This window comes from Nanorana parkeri, unplaced genomic scaffold (genome assembly GCF_000935625.1).
Source record: "Nanorana parkeri isolate BGI_ZX_2015 unplaced genomic scaffold, ASM93562v1 scaffold165, whole genome shotgun sequence".
NCBI lineage: Eukaryota > Metazoa > Chordata > Amphibia > Anura > Dicroglossidae > Nanorana > Nanorana parkeri.
In genome coordinates this window covers 380,988-395,772 of record NW_017306433.1, presented here as the reverse complement: position 1 = coordinate 395,772, position 14,785 = coordinate 380,988, and the positions used below count along the sequence as shown (strand labels likewise).

The following is a 14,785-nucleotide window of genomic DNA, read 5'->3' as shown; positions in this document are numbered from 1 at the left end:
CTCCACTCTCCTCCCGGTCTCTGAATGCAGGAAGTGATGTATATTACATCACTTCCGCATTCCTCTGTCACTCTCCGGTACAGAAACCGGAGAGAAGCTGATGAAGCAGATCTGTGCTTCATCAGCTTCTCTGGGGGTCCCTAGGTGACATTAGGGGTCTTGGAGACCCCTGATGTCTCCATAAAGGGGACCTGTAACTGTAATTTGTTATCACATACAAATTTACACACACAAAACAAAAAAAACCCCCACAAAATGATTTTAAAGTCCCCCACTCCCACATAGATGTGCAAAAATGTGTTACATGCGCCTACACACAAAAACGGCGCTTGCTCCAATTATGCTGCACGTGTTACATATCGCCGCGAACGCCGCAATGAGAGCAATAATTCTAGGGCCCTCAATTACTGATAACACTAAACTGATGAGCGGTAAAATCTTTTAAAGCGTCGTCTATGGCAAATTTTGGCGATGGTGTTTTTTTGCGATTTCGCGAGCGCGCGCAATTTTAAGGCTTGACATGTTTGGTGTCTATTTACCCGACGTGACCCTGCCTTTTATATTTTACCAAAAAATTGGGTAAAAAATAATTGTTTTCTAAAATAAAGGGAAAACCATTTTTTTTTTAATATTAGGTACTTTTTTTGTTACATTAAAAAAAAAAAACCCCAGTGGTGATTAAATACCACCAAAAAAAAGCTCTATCTGTCCCCAAAAAATGGTATAAAATTAATTTCAGTACAGCGTTGCATGACAATCAAAGTACCGCAGCGCTGAATACTGAAAAATGGCCTGGACAGGAAGGGGGTGTAAACACCCCGGTCAGCAAGTGCTTAAAAAAGTATAGATTTACATACATATATATCTCTATTACCAACTACACCTTGCTCTCAAATGAAAGATGTTTTCATTTTAGCACCATTCAACCTAACTTTAGGAGACTGGGTAAACACTTCTTAACATGTATGAACAGTTTAACACACATCAAAGTCTGAGAGGCGTGTTGTGTGTAAAAGAAAGATACAAGGCACTGCTTCTAATACAAATGTATCAGACAGGCAAGATGTCCTGTGTGTAACAGAGAGGCATGAGGCACTGCATATAGTAGAGAGGCAAATAGCACATTCTGCCACTTTGTGAGCCTTTACAGACACTGATGTCTGCTTCTTAAAAAGGGATTCTGCCACGTCCCTGTTACTCATCAATTCCTTGGGAAGTACACAGGAAAATGCTAAACTTATATTCCAGATGGTATACCCCTCGTGACTGTACAAGGTTCTGCAGACACAGGACCAGAGGCTCCAACTGTCACATGCACAGTACTAAAAATCATCCGGGAAGTCCAGTGTTGTCTTGTTTAAAAAGGCCCTTCCTTCAATGTACCACCACTGGCACACTGCCAGTCCTATTGCTTAATACAACACATATACATTTGAATGATGACTGGTGCAAAGTTCAAAGTCTTCATTATCATTCATTACTTGGAAAGCTGCAAAGCTAATTAATTCATATTAAAACTGGATACCATCTATTTGAAACATCCACACTGGTTTAAAGTAGGCTACAAATCACACATGATGGTTGGCTCTGCTAATAAGACATGGAGCTCACGACTCCTGTGACAAGACTGTTTAGCACTTACATCCTTGAAATGCCGCTGTAACACTGTAAGGCGGACATCATGTACTGCAGCGCATGTCCCCTCCTGGTATATCTGTTCCTCTTCACTTGTTGGAAGCTTCTTTGGCTCAGACGCTTTACGCCGATGTCCCAAAACTTTAAGCATATGACAAAAATAAAACATAAAAGTGAAACTTAAAAGGGGCAATAAATAAAAACTATCCGTGAACAGTTTAGGTTACATTGGAAAGAAACAACCAAGATATAAAGTCCCATAAATCCACTTATCAATTCACATCTTAGACAATTTCCCATGATCCCTTGCAGTCAGGTTAAGCATACTTTGCCAAAGCTAAAGGGTGGGCACGTAGACTCAGTCAATTTGTGAAAATTCCCTCCCTCAGAACTATTTAAAAGCCTATTTCCATGTGGAAAAAAGTAAGAAGAACTAAATGAGCTCAGTTTTAGATTATTAAACGCAGCTGCTGTAAATGCTTTGGTATCCCGATAGCAACCCACTGCAATGTCTTGTAGAGCAGCACTCAGATTGGGAGAGGGAGGATGCCAGTCAGGCTCTGGTGCAGGGCGTATGTGATGACAGGGAACATGCTGAGAGGAGGAGAGCAAAGTATGCAGAGGAATAATCTCATCAGTGTATTGCTTCTCCTTAGTCTAAGGCCCTGTTCACACCTAGGTGTCATCTTTTTTGTGTGTTTGTAAGCGTGCGTTCAGCTAGCTTTTTTGTGTGCACGTTTTGCACATTTTTGAGTGCGTGAAAATGCTCGCAACATGAAGACGTGCGTCTGCCGTGACTGGCAGCTTAAAAAAGATTGCGTTCAATGGATGAACATGTGTACAAAGTGAGCCAGCCGCTATGCGAGGCAGTGGGTTCTGGCCAGAATCGGGCCGGAACGCACTGCATCTGGTGTGAACGAGGCTTAAAAGGGACATAAAGTAAAGGGACATAAAAGAGTTTAAAAAAAAACCAAAAAACCCCTCCTTACCCCTACACAATGCTTTCCATCCCTTCTTAGGAGGCAGGAACAACATTGATTGTAACCATACCTTTATTAACCACTTTTGTCTGGATGTGTCAGCTATGTGAGATCAGTCCTTCAAGCAAAAATGTTCTCTCGGTGGTGGTCTCCTTATTTACTTTTTCAGTTAGTAGGCGGACCCAATATCAGTTTTCGATTTTAGATCATTATCCAGCAAGGAGAACACTATTAAAATCAACAGGCAGAAATAAGCTGGAAAATCATTTTTCTGCACTATACCCCTTTAGATATCGTCTAGTCTAAAAATCTGAAACTGTTACCTATCTATTCATGTTTGTGACTAAGCATTCTTAATGAAAATTGTCCCATATTTGGTTGACTTTAAATATTTTCCCAATTGTTTTAACTACGGAAAGTGAAAGACAGCACTTAATCATTGTTTTTAACTGTATTGTAACAGGAAACTTACCAGATGATGCCTGCAACAACACCACTAAGCCAATTGGGCGGTCCTCTGTAGATGGGCCACTCTGCCCACATATAACACAATCATATGATGGCTCAGAAACTTGCTGCTCTGATGCAGCTATCTCCATGGCAACATCACTTTCCGGTGATTCTGTATAGAAAAAAAAAAAAAGAAAAGAAGGATCAGTGTAAATTATTTTACAACTACATCATTTTTTTTTCAATATCCTGCCACAGGGCCACAACTTGAATGAGTACGAGTTATACCCTTTAAAGAACATATTCAGAAAAAAAACACAGGTTAGCAGAATTTCACTTCACATATTTATTACTGAATCTTGTGAAGTTCTCTTTAATAAAATAATTTTATTCGCTACACTGGGCTGAAGATGAGAAGAAAAAAAATTAGACAAAAGTAGATGAATGCTAATGACTGTTATTGACCTTAGCAGCAGTAACATACTGAGGTGCGTGGTTAGCCTGTCAAAAGAAATGGAAACAAAAATAAAAATGGTGAAGTAAAATCTGTTCTTTGCACAGACTGCATTAGAAGTAAGGTTTTGTCACACCAGGGTGACTACCCTGTGACGCAGGTTTCTGAGCTCTGCATTATCTCCTGATAACACCTCTAACCCCCGATAGAAGAGATCAGTGTTTAGATGAATTCTGGGTTATTTCAAGCCTCATTCAGCAATATCTCATGTGGCTGGCTATTTTTCACCCACTTCTTCTTATGATATAAATATAACTTTCCATATTGGTGGTGGTTGTGTGGAAAAAAACAATGAATACAGAACAGGGAGGAAGGAAATCATATTGTTAAAGAAAGAGTAGTGTGACCGCTAGGAAAATTTCCTTGCAATGTGTAACTAGAGGAGCGATTTGCATGCGGAATATATAGCAATTTAAGGCTAAGGCAATGAGGTTGTTGTTTGTTTTTTTTTAAAAAGGTACATTGAGTGCATTATGTTAATATTGGAAAATATTTGTTCAAGATTACTTATATAACTTTGTGCTTACTAAAGTAACACCTTTAAAGTGAACCTTTACCCATATCTTTAAAATAACAACAAACACACCTTTAGAAATGTTTAGTAATGACTAGGGATGCACCGATATTGATACTAGTATCGGTACCGATGCCGAGAATTTGGGCGAGTACTCGTACTCGCCCAAATGCTCCGAAACCTAGCCCGATACTTGAGCTTCTGGTATCAGGAAGCCGGACAGTGAGTTATTATACGCTGCCCAGCTTCCTGATTGGCCACGAAACCTGGTCCATGCTCCCTTCGTCATTTGTAGTAACCCGCTTGCCGGTCTTCCTGGTTGGTCAGAAAGCTGGCCAATCAGGAAGCCGGGCGTCGTTTGATGACGCGGCGCCCGGCTTTCTCATTGGCCAGGAAGCCGGCTTCATGCTCCCTCATCATCTCGTGTCGTGCCAATCAGGAAGCCGGGCGCCGCGTCATTACACAGTGCCCGGCTTCCTGCTCACGAGATGACGAGGGAACATGAAGCCGGCTTCCCGGCCAATCAGAAAGCCAGGCACCGCGTCATTACATGGTGCCCGGCTTCCTGATTGGCCAGCTTCCTGACCAATCACCTAGTGACGAGAAGCATGGAGACCGCCTACCAGTTAATTGGGAAGCCGGGTGCAGAGTCTTTACACGCCGTCTGGTTTCCCGGCTAATCAAGAAGCCAGGTGGCGAGTCAATACACACTGCCTGGTTTCCTTAATGGGACTTCCAGTATCGGTATCGGCGAGTACCGGGAAAACAATATCGGTACTCGATACCGAAAAACTGGTGAATTTGATTTTTGATTTAACATATGGAATCAACTGCCCATCACCTAAAATGTGTGTGTATATACAGCAAGTGCAGGAAGAACACACTTCAGTTCTCCTAGCCAATTGCACTGCAAAAGTTCTCCCTTAGGAAGCAAAATAGAGCCTTGTAGGTTTTCACCGAACTCTCTACGTTAAAGCGGACCTTTACCCATATCTTCAAAATGACAACAAATACACCTTTAGAAATGTTTAGTAATGACAATCTACAAACACATACTTCTAGATAATTGCCGGCTTTGTATTCTTTGCATACCTTATGTTTCTTTTCTTTCACAGTCTTCTCACAGTGGCCATTTTAACTAAGGGAAGATTAATATATCTCCCTTTACTTCCTGGAACTCTGGCACATGTAACAAGGACATGTAACCATATACATCTTCTCAGGGAAGGAAAATGCCTTTCCCTGAGATCTCATGAGATTACAGATGAGATTTCCCAGCAATGCTCTACTGATGTAACCTTCCCAGGATGCAATGCTTGGGCACAATTATATCATTTGTGCCAAAGAGGATCCGGAAGTGGGAAAAACAATAATTGTAAGTAAAATAAAAATATGTTTAGCTAATGAATGTAAGATGATTTCATTTCAGCAAGCAGAGCTGTATGTTGATGTGATTTTTAGTCAAAGGGGGTAAAGATCCACTTTAAAGACGAAGTTAAAAAAATATTAATATAGCTCTGTATTAATTAATAAGTTACTACCTGTATTTAAAAAAAACTAAATCTAACCTGGTATTAGGCTTTTGCAAATATACAACACAGCTAGGGAGGGGAAGGACTGGAAGCCAATTAGGTTCAACTGTGTCTTTAGCTGATTGCTTGAAATGTATCAGGGATAGCTGCAGACAGGGCTGGGAGCAGGAGTATGATATCTGGCATTGCACAGTCTATGGATGAGGCAGTCTGGGATATCTTACAGTTCTGCATTATCTTAATGCCATTTTACACTCAATATGGAGTATTTGGGGCCAGGCTCATTACATGCAGAAGACAGGTCATTTGTTTTTACGCAGCTCACTTATGTATGCTTTACTGTAAGGCTATTTTTATGTCCAGATCGGATGACCTTCCTACAGTCCATTGCTGCAGAGACAGCCAAATCGCCCGTAGTTCTACAATGCTGATTGGGAGATGAGATTCCTCCAATGCCCAAACAGGCAACATCAGTTGCAAAGACCTCCCTGATTGCAGAATCAGATTCCTGAGCCACAAGCCAGGGACAACCTGGTTCTCTATGTTTAGGGACCTAACTGACTTGTCAGACAACGACAGAATGTTAAAATGTAGAGATATGGAGTGAAACTGGGTAAATGAAACTGCTTCAAAATAGGCTACCATCAGCCCCAATACTCTCACACAAAAGCAGAGAGTTGGGTAACGCCTAGACCGGTAAGCTTGAATCGGGGACCCGAGAGTCTAAAGTCTAAGAGTCAGCAAATAACTGGGCATTTTGGGCCTTAAAGTCTTGCATGACTGTGGTAAAAACCGTAGCCAAAAGGACAAAAGGATCCAGCCACACTCAACTGAGCGAATGCAAAACTCCAAAGAGGAGACAGACCCTAGGAGCAGAGAGCAACATTAGCAGCAGACCCATGTAGCCTTGAAGAAAGAGGATCAGCAAGAAGAGTCTGCATATCTATGGAGCAAAGACGGTACAATGTATTTTTCAAGGTTATAAAAATATTATGACAGTTTGATAAAAATAACATTAAGCAAATCCCCTTAATATATATCCCCGGAGAAAAACAAAACAAATTACTACTAACTGATACAGATTTGTATTCAGCAAAGTGCTCAGACGTCACGGAGGACACATGGCTTGTTAGAAGGGGGCTTACCCTGCTGACTACAGTTACACAATATGCCCACAGGCTCAATTTTCCTTTGCAAAACAGTTTATGTCAAGATATTCCCCCAGCATCAAAGGAGCTATTAGCACACTAATATATCTTGCCAGGGCCCAGCAAGAGTATCCTCAAAAGACCAGTAAAAACTAATTTATTTTTCTAACTGGTTTCCATAAATGACAAGTGTTCGGGAATTTGTGTCACCTCCTTTAAAAAATGGGCACATATCTTGTTCCCTACAGCAAATCTGCTGAATAACGGAGTTTTCTGTAGAGAAACAGCTTTGACTTGGGAGGAGCCTGAACACATACATTCCTCTTATATTTCTACAGCGATATTTGCCAGTGTAGACACAAATGATGGCATTGATAATAAAGTGACATTTGCTAAGGACATAACAATTTGGGAAATATGATTTGGCAATTTACTGCTATGACCAGAATTGCAAATGTTATGTAATGCATACTCATTACAGCACAAATCCACTGTATATTCTGACTGCACAGTATGGTATACTGCCAAAGGAGTGATGGATGGACATGACTTTCAACCGAAGGGGAAATTGCGTATTTTCAGAAAATATACTAAAGCCTGTGCTCATTCCTACAGTGTCAGATTTTCATGGACATATATTGCATATGATTTTGCTCCATTTCTTCTGGTAGCAAACTGTAAACCAGACGGAGCAATTAAAATCCTTACTGAAAATCTGCTGCAATTAATCTAGTTTCAGTAGAAGCCACCTGGATAGTGGATTGTTTTCAGGTCTACATCCTGAGCTGACCAGATTTTGCTTTGTTGAGTACCAACTGTTGGTTAAATTCTACTGACAGCGTCCACTATGGAATTTCAGAGAAAGGAACCAAAAAAATTATAGTATAGTGCTACTAATTCTAATTGAGAAGCATAACATGAATATATTAAGAAAGCAGTAACCAAAGCACACCATGAGTTAAAAAATGTGGCCCACTACCTCGTGTTCCTCACTATTGGTCAAGTGAGTGCATCCATCATTCTTAATAACCAAGTGCCAGACGGGAGGCAGGAGTGAGGACAATTGGGGTCCCTGGGATACTGTATTATTATTAAACAGGATTATATAGTGCCAACAGTTTGCGCAGCGCTTTACAATATAAGGAAGACATTACAATCACAATACAATTCAAGACAAGATGGTATGGAGGGCCCTGCCCCTGGGGGCTTACAGTCTAAAAGGGAGGGGGAAGTGATACATGAGAAGGTAGCTGTGTGGGGATGAATTGTTTGAGAATGTGATGGTTGAGTGGTTTGGTTGAGGTGGGATAGGCTTCCCTGAAGAGATGAATCTTTAGGGATCGCCTAAAGGCAGTCAGAGTGGGAGATAGACAGACAGGTTGGGGTAAAGAGTTCCAGAGGATGGGAGATACTCTAGAGAAGTCCTGGAGGCGAGCATCGGAGGAGTTGACGAGGGAGCTGGAAAGCAGGGAGGTCTTTGGAAGAGCGGAGGGGACGGTCAGGGTGATACTTTGAGACAAGGATTGAGATATAGCCGGGGGCAGAATTGTGGACGGCTTTGTAAGTCATTGTTAATATTTTGAATTTTATCCTTTGGGCTATTGGAAGCCAGTGCAGGGATTGGCAGAGGGGGGAGTGGAGGATGGAAGCCAGTGCAGGGATTGGCAGAGGGGGGAGTGGAGGATGGAAGCCAGTGCAGGGATTGGCAGAGGGGGGAGTGGAGGATGGAAGCCAGTGCAGGGATTGGCAGACACTGAGCGGTTGGTCAGGTGGATGAGTCTAGCAGCTGCATTCATGATAGACTGAAGACGGTATAGCATGTGTAGAGGTAAGCCAATGAGGAGGGAGTTGCAATAGTCAAGACAAGAGGTAACGAGTGGATGAGTAGTTTTGTGGTTTCACTGGTGAGGAAGGGGCATATTTTGGAGATGTTGCGAAGGTGAAGGCGGCAGGATTTGGATAGTGATTGGATGTGGGGAAGAAAAGTGAGGTCAGAGTCAAGGATGACACCTAGGACCTTGGCATGGGGGGAGGGGTGGATAGTTGTGTGTCAATCTCTACGGAAAAGTTGGGAGAAGGTGCACGGGCGGGAGGAAATATCATGAGCTCAGCTTTTGAAAGGTTGTGCAGCACCACTGGGTGTGGGTACCTGGACTAACTGATGTGCTTAGTTTAATCATTCTGAGTTGAGAGTCAAAGTATCAGTTTCCTCCTAAGGCTTCTCAAGCTGGTATTTTGCTTTGCAGCAGATCCCCCTCAACATGTAGCGTGCCTGTTAAATGCTGGAAAATGAACGGTGACTGGCTCAGTACTTACCCACATCCATTGCTGTCTCCATGAAGCTTTTCTGCCTTGAAGCAAATTCAGCCAATAGCTTCTGTTGTCTCTCTCTGGCCTTCTGGCGCCTGTTACAAAGGAACATAAACTAGTTTAACTATTCCACTGTTTTTTGTTTTTTAAAATTAAAGTTGATCTGTACAACAATTCTTAGCATAAAAGGGACATTTTTATAGAATAAGTCAGATTAACCACAGCAATAAATCATTTTATTTCATAAAGAAATTAGAAGTACAAGTGCAACCAGGCCCAAACATAGCATGGGGCCCATGCAGTGCCCCTTAATTCTGAAAAAGTGAATAATTAAAAGGTTCCTAATTAAAGGCTATCAAACACAATGCATATCATCAAAGCATCATCAAAATTATGAATGATTTGCTACAACAATGAAAAGACTGCAATCATAAAAATAAGATCAAATACGACATAATTTCATTTTATAGCTATAAATAAAATGTTGTGTATTAATAAGGGATATCTTATAAAGGTCTGGGGAAAATTACACTATGCCCAGATGAGTTAGCATATACATTAATTAGATTTATGCTGCAAAGACTAGCTGAAAATAAATACATCCTTGTAATATACATATACCATTATGATCGCTATATAAATCAACAATTTAGCAGACCGATGCAATACTGAGGGCAGTATTACTTAGTGCTGTTTCAGAAGAAATAAAAAGCCATTCCACTGGATGTTTTAAAAAGGCCCAAGCTTAAAAAAATATCCAAATTGTTTCATTTAGCCTATGGCTTGATTCATCTGCTAAATGTCAGGCTAACTGTTAAATACGCAGTTGGAATGCATTATTATTATAGGTATTTTATATATAACGCCGACAACGCATACAGTATGTGGGAACCTTCTTCGCACTCGAGAGCTGTAATTCTATTTAGCCAGTGGTGTAACCCACCTGCCCCAGCCAGACAGCACACCCATGGTCAGTGATCTTACATTTTTTTTTCTCTTTGGAAGAACATGACAAATGTAATGTAGAATGAACTATATAACCAGCTTGATCACTTATTTTTTTGCTGAGGGTGTATTCAGGAAAAAAAAAAAACGCACCAATACCGTTTTTCGGTATTGAGTACAAGTACCAATACTTTGCTTTTGGTACTCACTGATACCGGTGCTTGGAGCCAGCTCCCCGGGAAATCAGGAAGCCGGGCATTGGGTAATGACATGCTGCCCAGCTTCCTGATTGCCCAGGAATCTGGTTGTTTTGCCAGCTTGATTGTGATTGGCCGGGAAACTGGCTTCCCAGCCTACCAGCATCGAGCTGGTTTCTCGAGCCAATCAGGAAGCCAGGCGGCGAGGATTGTCCTGCCTCCCTGATTGGCTGGAAAGCCGGCTACCCAACGAATCAGCATCAAGCCGGCTTCCCGGAAAATCAGCAATGATTCGGCTGAACAGCTGGCTCGATGCTGATTGGCCGGGAAGTCAGCATTCCAGCCAATCAGCATGGAGCCCACTGTTCGGCTACCTCGATGTTGATTGGCCAGGGAACCGGCTTCTTGGCCAATCAGCCAGGAGCCAGCTACTAGTATCGGTATCAGTGCATCCCTAGATCTATGCATTGTGGTAAAACATGTACTACCATAAAGGGCATACTGAGTTGAAGTGCCATTCATTCTGAATGACACCCCAACACACTAATACAGTAAAGTGCAACATACCCATACTGTTACAACAGCAAGTGTACTGGGCTGAAGTGCACTCAACACACTCATACACTATGGAACAAGCAATCCATGCTGCAATACACCACACAGCCCACATACTGTGTGTTGTGGTGCATTCTGTAAAAAAAATTAAAGTCTGTTTTTGGCTGCATTGTGTTACATAGACAGTCCATTCAAGATTAATTAAAATGAATAGTTAGGTGAATGGACCATAAATTGGAACTTCACCCCCCATTTGTAATTAAATGCATGGATCTTTTTAATGTTATGGACCATGCTACGATTGATGCTTCTTCTTCTGGCATTTTCAAGCTGACCAGTAAATGATGCTGCAAGTAAAATCTTTCGCAAGGGCAGCACGATTTAGAAGGAGCATGGAAACCATACAGAGAAGACTTCTAACTAGCTCTGGAAGTGGGCGGAAATCTACCAAGCAGAGTGCGATGACATGACCTTCCCTTGATGCAGTCAGAAGGCACAGCCCTAACAATGAACTTCTCTTGTTTGCTTCTTTTTATCTGTTAAATATACCAAATATATTTTTATATCTGCTTGATGGGTGCAAAAAATACTTGTTGATCTCATTCACACTTCCTGTGTTATCTCAGGAAGCTTAATCAGCCCTTCCAGTTTTTTCTTGAACTATAGAACAATTACTCACTATGTTGTGGAGACGAGGAGGGATTCAGTAGTTAGGAAATGACAAATGGGCAGGGCTGACACCGTTTTATATACATTTCAGCCCACAATCAATCCACAAAACAAAATGCGCTGTCAGCTCCAAACAGGAAATTAAGAGGAGAGTGCATTTTTAGCATTTTTGTTTGTACTTTCAGGAGCTTTAAATGCAAATATGTAGTTATAGCAGAGCAGTACTGCATTTTTTTTGCAAATATACACTTATAGAAGATGCCACAAGTGCCACTGTAACAGCCTATTCTAGAAGCCTGTAAACCTTATGATATAAAGCAGAAGGATGCGCCAACCTTCAGGACAGCAAAGGCATTATCAGGTGGCTGCAATAAATCATAGGGGGCTCATTTAAAGAAAATGATATGGAGCTCCAGGGGACTTGCAAAATTTAGATGCATATCAACGCAGAGTACAACTTCAAAAAGATGGCTTTATCTGGGATTCTGGACTTTCGCTTGAAGCAACACAACTTGGTCACTGACCCACCAGCAGTCTGCTAACAGCACAAGGGTGGAGCATCCCCACTCTTTCCCTTTGCCCCTGATTGGCCCACAGTGCTGTACCTGCCGTTTCCTGTCTGAATCTAGCTGTTTCATTGATTGGCATTTACACTTGGGCTCAGGCTCCTAGAATGGACCAATGGGCACAAAATTATAATTTCCACCACGATAACCACAAAAAATAGAAATCCACTTTGTGTGCATTAAATGCCTTTTCAAACGCATCACTGTGCTGGATTTAGCCTTCGCAGAGCGCAGCTGTGGTACTAGGGAACCAGAAAGTCCACCCTCTAGACAGAAAACTACGGGGAGGGGGGTGGACAACTGGTGGATGGTGCTGCAACAACTGGCGGATGGTGCTGCGACAACTGGCGGATGGTGCTGCGACAACTGGCGGATGGTGCTGCGACAACTGGCGGATGGTGCCACATCAAATAAAGCATACAGTATGTTGCCCTCGCACATTAGGCTTCAGAACTGCGCAATATTTCTTTATGCTGCAAGAGCGTCAATAAAGATGCAATTCTGAAGGGTAAGGTGTGCAGATACAAGACCAGTCACCCTGCACAAGTGGAGAGCGCAGCAGTGACTGGTCTTTATATCAGGAAACTTCTGCACATTTTAACACTGGATTATTGATCCACAGATCTGGAGAAAATACACAGAGCACACCAAGATTCCAGTAAGAATACACGTGCCTCTTATATTTAGACAATATTTGGTTATCCTGAAGTTCATCTGTGTCCGCTGTCACTGTGCATGTACTGTACAATAGCTGAGGTAAAGATGGTATGCATACGTCTGCTGTGTAAACGTGCCTATGGATTTGTGTGCAATACGTATAAGTTTGACTTTTGTCCTAACTTGACATAATCATGTTTCGACAGCTAAAAATGGGGGGGAAAAAAAAACTAGAAAAAACCCAACGCCAATGAAAAACAAATTGCATGGCCCCTCTAGCCTTTGCATTTACGTAAGAGACCCCTCCTCCCCTCCATTTCATCGTCAAAGTACGCCAGGGGCAATCTCGAGTTTTACTGCTTGCGAGCCAATATCTGCTACAGAAAAGGTTCATTGTGCAGCCAACATAATAATTATTTCTGAAGACTCTGAAAGATCGCCGTCCCTCCCCCCAGCCCTGCAGGTCCGACTGTGCAGAATTTAAATGAAAAATTTTCAGCAATTGTATCTTGGGTAGAGTCCGTATGGCACAGAACTCTTGTGCATGCATTTGCCTCCCTCTCCGATATGCTTCAACTTAAGCGAGCCTGACTGTAAATAGAGATCCTTAATAAGAGGACATAAACAAACTGTGACAGATTCAGTGCAGCTCAGTAATTTTCCGTGATGGCTCACGGGGACGAGACACCGAGGCTGAAAAACATTGCAAGCTTCCCAGCCTTTTCCTCGAGTGCTCTATCTCAGTTTCTATGGCAACAGCGCATCATGTGGGTAATGCCACCTTTTGTCTTTGTCGTCAGGTTGAAGCCGCCACAAATGGGTCATCATTGAGCTCTTATAGGCTGTTCGATCTTCATTAACCAGAAAACTTATCTTGAAATCCAAGAAAAGAAATGAAGGCAGCACAGTGTGAGCTGCATGACAATGGCAATGTGAATTCTTATTCATTCAGAGAAGTCAATGGCTACTGCGATTTGTAAACATGCCACATGACCTGCCAAACCACAGAGCCAACACCAAACTGCAGGGGCTGTCTGAACCAACCTTTAAAAAGGCCATTGAGGACATGATTACGTTTCCAGCATTTTGATTTACACATGCCCTTCCGAAATCTAACGATCACAAAGCCCTTGAAGGTATCCGCTATTTAATATCTAGGAGTACCTCTTTTTCAGTGTATTGGACCCTCCAAAGATACACGCCAGGCAAACAAAGCGTTTGTGTGGAAAGTCAGTTAGGGGAAGTGGCATTCACCTTGTGATACTGGCCACCCTGCAAGCTAAGGCACAGCAATAAAATGTGCTGAACCGTTCTAAATATAAACCTAGGAAACACAGTAATGTGGTCCACAGTCCCAGCAGAACCCTCTCTGTTAGACCACTGCACCAATCTTCACCACATCATACAGAGATCATACAGCACATTACAAAGTGTTAAATCGCTGCTAAATCTGGATGCATGGCAGTGTACGGTACAACACATGTATTAAAGTGTATGTAAACCCTAACATTGAGTGTCTCTAATTCGCTCACTTTTGGTCTGGTGAATATTCCACTGGAAGCGTTTCATTATATGCTTGATAAATGGAAAAAACAAAACAAAAACAAAAACACACAACAAAAGAACCTGTTGACCTCATCAGAAATTCAGAGTTGTCCTGTGTCCTGCGCACCCTTCCTGTTTTCTCTCTAAAAGGTGCCCATACAGCTTACAACCATCGCAAGACTTCTATCTTGCGATGGTTGTAAGCTAATTAAAAGCTTGTACGATCTGCCCATCTTGGCCCCAGATCGTACTTGCGATCATCGAAGGCCCGCCCTGCTCAGGGGCGGGCCTCCGATGACTGCAATGCTGAACAGGCACTGTGCGCTTGCGCACACCGGCCCGTTCGGCATTTGTCTTACGAGCAGGCCACAAACCCGCCGACAATCGTACAATTCTCGGCGGGTTTTCCAGCCTGCTCGTAAGACAAAAGACGTGCGACCGTACAGTAGAAACGGTCGCACGCCTTCCATACACAGTGCGATTATCGTACGATCTCGGGATTTCCCACCAATATCGTAATAATCGCAAGGTGTATGGGCACCTTAAGAGCCCTCTTGGTTCTTATCTT

At 42.4% G+C, this 14,785-nt stretch overlaps 1 protein-coding gene across 1 annotated transcript in view; it reads right to left on the bottom strand.

Annotated features, from left to right (window-relative positions):
- UBR3 (ubiquitin protein ligase E3 component n-recognin 3 (putative)) overlaps positions 1–14,785 on the bottom strand; it is a 132,347-nt gene that overhangs the window by 45,331 nt on the left and 72,231 nt on the right. Inside the window, exons 25-27 of the mRNA XM_018554562.1 lie at positions 9,090–9,178; positions 3,088–3,237; positions 1,643–1,776 (exon numbers count right to left, since the gene is read on the bottom strand). Coding sequence (XP_018410064.1) covers positions 1,643–1,776; positions 3,088–3,237; positions 9,090–9,178 — 373 coding nt within the window. The remainder of the gene's footprint in view (positions 1–1,642; positions 1,777–3,087; positions 3,238–9,089; positions 9,179–14,785) is intronic.